Source organism: Zingiber officinale, chromosome 7A (genome assembly GCF_018446385.1).
Source record: "Zingiber officinale cultivar Zhangliang chromosome 7A, Zo_v1.1, whole genome shotgun sequence".
Classification (NCBI taxonomy): Eukaryota; Viridiplantae; Streptophyta; class Magnoliopsida; order Zingiberales; family Zingiberaceae; genus Zingiber; species Zingiber officinale.
In genome coordinates, this window is record NC_055998.1 from 106,600,305 (window position 1) to 106,605,691 (window position 5,387).

At 43.1% G+C, this 5,387-nt stretch overlaps 1 protein-coding gene across 1 annotated transcript; it reads left to right on the plus strand.

Moving 5' to 3' along the window:
* Positions 1–1,549: 1,549 nt before the first annotated feature.
* On the plus strand, positions 1,550–3,516 carry LOC122001957 (glucan endo-1,3-beta-glucosidase 12-like). The gene is made up of 3 exons (XM_042556952.1): positions 1,550–1,653; positions 1,730–3,046; positions 3,244–3,516. The coding sequence occupies exons 1-3, from the start codon at positions 1,593–1,595 to the stop codon at positions 3,276–3,278; spliced, it is 1,413 nt and encodes a 470-aa protein (XP_042412886.1). The 5' UTR covers positions 1,550–1,592; the 3' UTR covers positions 3,279–3,516.
* The last annotated feature ends 1,871 nt before the right edge of the window (positions 3,517–5,387 follow it).

Genomic DNA, 5,387 nt, shown 5'->3' on the forward strand with positions numbered 1-5,387 from the left:
AGCTTGTTTTTCATTCTTCTTGTATTGAGAGGTTGTACAAGGCTTCTCCGCCTTCGGTAGCTATCGAGAATGAGTGTTTTCATAGTAGATGAGTGAGTGGGGGTCGAATCCTTGGACTAGTTACCTCTTCTTGATGTGGATATCAAGTAAATCCTAGCGTTAGCGTTGCTTGAGCGTTTTTCGCTGCATATCATCATCACGAAGCAAGATAATGAACGCGACGAGCTATTCACCCTCCCCTCCCCCCTCTCTCTTCATGATGATGATCCCCCTAGTTATAAATCGACCCTAATAATACCATAGGTAAAACTTTATACAATTTATAACAAAACTTGATGAATTTAGACATAGATCTTAGAACGTCATGATAATCGCACTCCTATTCATATTTGATAAAATTAAAGTACTAACCTTGAGTAGCCATAGATTTCTCTTTGTAGAAGAATGAAGAAACGATTTCTCTCTTGCCTTTATCTTGTGACACATGGGCTAAAAAACTTTCATTAGTGTTATATAAAGGCAAGAAAGGTAGATCTATAATAAAATAGAGATGGATTACATCTAAAGGATCTAAACCCAAAACCCATTCTCTTTAAGCTCATTGTTATTAGTCAGTTATCTAGTTTTCAAACTAATTAATCTTAGAGTAATTAGTCTGATTTTCATAGAAATTTTTCATTTACAAATCAAGAAGTGATCAGTTTATTCGTCCAAAATGATAACGTTCTTAAATTTATAAGAGGAGAACACATTGTAATATAGTGTAATTGAGATTCGAATTTTAAATATCAGATTAACCATGCTCATCATTATATCTGAGGCATTTAAAGTCACTTATTGACTAGTCAGTGGTAGGTTGTGGAATAAACTTTTACAAGTTACAATCTCACCCTTTATATTTTAGTTCAACGCACTGCCTAGTCCATTATTTAATTGTACTAACGCACTGCCTAGTCCATTATTTAATTATATTAATTATATTTTACCATCTTTTTTTTTTTTTTTCCATTTTTACACTCCCCATTTAACCAAAATTATTGAATGCGTTTCCCACGCCCCTCCTCGAATCCAGCGGCTACCATCTTCCCGCACTTACCACCTCCTATGCGCCACCCTATCCCTCTCGGAGTCGGACCCCTTCGCTAGAAACGCAACCGCAACGAGCGCCTCGTGAAACGGTCACCTTTAGTATGGGTCCCGCTCTCCGGATGGCGCGAAAACAACCTCCCATCCCGCTCCATATCACAGATTAATGCCACGTAAGCCCCACGCGGCTCAGATGCACCAATGAACTATTCTGGGTCATTGGTGTGCCACATGCTACACCAATGAATGATTCTGTTTCCTGACGGAAACAGAGCGGCGGATCCGGAGCACGTTCCTAATACGTCGGCCCTAAGGCTATAGAGCTCGCATACGTGGGTGGAGCCCAGCTAACCCAGCTTCCCCCACTCTCCCCACAAGCCACGGGTGCCCGCTGGCTCACTGCTTCCCCATTATTCCGTCTGCACTATATAAACAGCCCGCTCCGCTATTCTCTTCTCCCCTGTCTCCGCCTATTTCCTCTTCGTTCCTGTGATCGCTGCGGAGCAATGGTGCGAATGGAGATTCTTTTTCTGCTCTTGTCGGCGTTTGTCTTCAGTTCTTCCTCAGGTGAGCTTCAAATGTTTCCTTTCCTTTCCTTTCTCCATTCTTCTCTAATCACGTCTCTGTCGGTTTTGGTACGTAGTTGAAGCAGGGTTTATTGGTGTGAATTATGGCCGGGTCGCCGACAACCTACCGCCGCCGGAGAACGTCGTCGCGCTTCTCAAGACTATTGGCGTCACCAACGTCAAGCTCTACGACGCTGACCCCTCCGTGCTACGCGCGCTCGCCGGTTCTGGCATCGAGGCCGTGGTCACTGTCCCTAACGAGCTGCTCGCCACCGCTGCCACCCGACGCAACTTCGCTCTCGCCTGGGTCCAGCGCAACGTCGCACCCTACTACCCTTCCACCCTCGTGAAGTTTGTTGCCGTCGGGAACGAGGTCTTTGCGGACCCGAATAATCTCACTGATTTCCTCGTCCCGGCTATGCGCAACTTTCACGCTGCGCTCGCCCAGCTCGGTCTTGACGGCGTCGTCAAGGTCTCGTCTCCGATCGCACTCACTGCTCTTCAGACTTCGTACCCGCCCTCCTCCGGCGCCTTCCGGCCTGACCTCGCTGAGCCGGTGATGCGGCCGATGCTCGAGCTCCTGCACCAGACCGGATCTTATATGATGGTGAACGCCTACCCCTTCTTCGCATACGAGGACAACACCGATGCCATTTCCCTCGATTACGCCCTCTTCCAGCCCAATTCCGGCGTCGTTGATGCAGGCAGCAATCTCCGCTACTACAGCCTCCTCGACGCCCAAATCGATGCCGTATTCGCCGCAATGTCCGCCCTCAGCTACGACGACATCAAGATCGTCTTATCGGAGACTGGGTGGCCGTCCAAGGGCGACAAAAAGGAGACCGGTGCTGGCCTAGCCAACGCAGCCGCCTACAATGGTAACTTGGTAAGGCGCATCCTCTCTGGCAACGCAGGCACGCCAATGAGGCCCCAAGCCGACCTCGACGTCTACCTCTTCGCGCTGTTCAACGAAAACCAAAAGCCCGGCCCGGAGTCCGAGAGGAATTACGGGCTGTTCTATCCAGATGAGCAGAAGGTGTACGACATCGCGTTCGCGCTCGGCGGCGACCCCCGCGGCCGCGGGAGGTGGAATGAGAACAGGGGCCGGGCTATCTCCCCGGCGCCGAGCACGGAGCGCGTGAGCTCGACCGGAGCGACCTGGTGCGTGGCGAACAAGATGGCCGGGGCGGTGAAGCTTCAAGCGGCACTCGACTACGCCTGCGGCGAGGGCGGAGCGGACTGCCGCGCGATCCAGCCGGGCGCCGCCTGCTTCCATCCCAACACGCTGGAGGCGCACGCTTCGTACGCCTTCAACAGTTACTACCAGACGCAGGGGCGTGCCTCGGGCACGTGCGACTTTAATGGGGCCTCCTTGGTGGTGTACCAACCGCCCGGTAAGTTCCCTATCGTCTGATCTTCTCTCACCCCCCTCAATCACACGGCTCACGCATAAAGCGGACGAGCTGTCAAAACCACGCATCGCATCGTGACACCGTGTCCGTTGTGGGCCAGGAAGGAAGCTGCCCGCCCACGACACAGTCGTCGCTTCTTTCTTTACATCGTGATTTATGGATTTGGTTGGCTGTTGCAGAAACGGGGACGTGCTTGCTACAGCACCGAGTTTGAGCGGCCGACGAGAAGACATGGAGTACGCTCGGAGCTGATCGGCCTTGGACTGGCGTTTACTTAGGCTGACCGTTAATTAGTATTTATTTTATTAAAATTTAAGTCATGCTAATGTTAGATTTTTCAGGTATAAAAATTTTAGTTTTTTTTTAATTTAAATGTAGTTGTATGGTTGAAGAACACATGGGAACTGTTGTTAACTTAATCAAAGTGGATTTGGTGAAATGATGAAAAGCCGAAATTTAGGGTTTACACATGACCAGTTAGATTTGGGGTTTAGGGATGTTCGGCATTAAATTATAAATTGAAATTCTAACTTGTTTTTTTAATTAAAAAAAAAGCATTAAATGATTATTGATCAATGGTGACATCACCATGAGATATTGAATTTTCCTAATTGAAAATTGAATCCAATCATTCTGAAAAAATGGTTTTTTTTTAATTGTCGGCTTGAGTTAGGCTTTGAAGATTATTACTTTACATTAATTAATAACTATTTATTTATATGTTATATATTATTAAATATCAATCTATTTTGATTAATTAACAATCTAGTTTATTTTATATATTTTCTTTTACCTTTGTTTATTTTCCATCCACGGTAAACACTCAATGTTCCTTCCATGTCTTATGTACCTTCTTCCTACACTTGTGATGCTTTTTGCAATCTCACAAGAATATTACTTGTGTTTGGCCCTTTTAGCATGCTCTCCTATTTTTTTTAATCATCTTTTAGCAATCTCACAAGAATCATTACTTGTGTTTATGCCAAAAGGGATGGACCTTGCACAATATTTTCATGAGATCATTGCTTGTACAATCTCCTTTTTTTTAATCATCTTGTATTCGACATTAGCAATCAAAATCTATCTGGCATCCCTTTCGGGATCCTTTATTAATACTTTGTTCATTCAAGATAGAGTTAGAAAATAATGATTTTTCATTTGGGATTCTTGATATTTAGTTTGAAGAATTATAGAACAATTTGTTTCCAGTGAGTAGCTGTGGCTTTGATGCAAGAAGATCGGTAGCTTATTATTATTTTTGATAATATTTTTTTTAGCATTTAAGGTATTTTTATGTTTTAGGTATTTTTTATCATTTCTATCTTTTATTTTTTTTTTTAAGATTTGAGTCTGTGTAGGAATTTTGTTTAGGAATTTTCGAACTGTGATTTTGTTAAATATTTTTTTAAAAAATTAAAAATTATTTTCTTTCTTTACCAAATAGAAATTGTGATTTATATGCTAATATCTCTTTACTTTCTTTTGTGTATTAGGTGTAGAGTCCATATAAACGTTTGTTTAACTGTTAGAGTAATAGTTCTTGATTATTAAATAATAATTTTTTTTATGAAAATTTGAAGGACAACAGTTATCTCTTCTTACATTTTCGACAAACTCTCTTATAGTCAGCTCGCAACATAATCACAATCCCATCCGGTGTCAATTGATATCAGAACTGATAGATTTTGATTGAGGAAGTCGAGCGTTGGATCTAATGTCATAGTCATAATCAGGGTTGTGTTAGGTAGGTTTCTGCTGATGAAGTCTCACACTATGGTCATAGCACCCAGGATGAGAATGAGGGTTTACAGAGGTAAGTCGCAGCATGTAGCGGCGGCAATGTGAAATCTTGAAAATCGTAAGGCACATGGTCGAGAGGATCGACATAGAGATCTCAAAATTTGAGTTGATCTATCTGAATTTTTTTGGTACATCACAGATAGAAAATTTTGTTGATTGAATCAAGAAAGTGGAGTAAATCTTCGACTATAAGCAAGTTCTAGATCGGATGAAGGTAAAGTTGATTGTCATTTGACTAAAGGGTCGAGCATTGGTATGGTGAAAGCACTTACGTCTCTCACGAGACAGATAAGGCAAAACCAAGATCAAGGATTGAGAGAAGATGAAGAAAAAAAAATGAAAAATCATTCCAAGGACGATTAAGTTTTGCTATGGAGGATGATAGTTTCGACGTCCAAGATAACCTTGATGGATTTGAAGATGATATGAAAGAAGAAGTTGACAAGGAACTTTATGGTGATGACCCTAAAACTTTAATTATTCATGAGAGTTTGTTGTTTTCCAAGAATTCATTGATAAAATC

Coding starts and splice junctions, on each gene's coding strand:
- LOC122001957 (XM_042556952.1), top strand. CDS start 1,593: ATGGTGCGAATGGAGATTCTTTTTCTGCTCTTGTCGGCGTTTGTCTTC. Junction 1,654..1,729: donor TGTCTTCAGTTCTTCCTCAG/GTGAGCTTCAAA, acceptor TTTGGTACGTAG/TTGAAGCAGGGTTTATTGGT. Junction 3,047..3,243: donor GGTGGTGTACCAACCGCCCG/GTAAGTTCCCTA, acceptor TGGCTGTTGCAG/AAACGGGGACGTGCTTGCTA.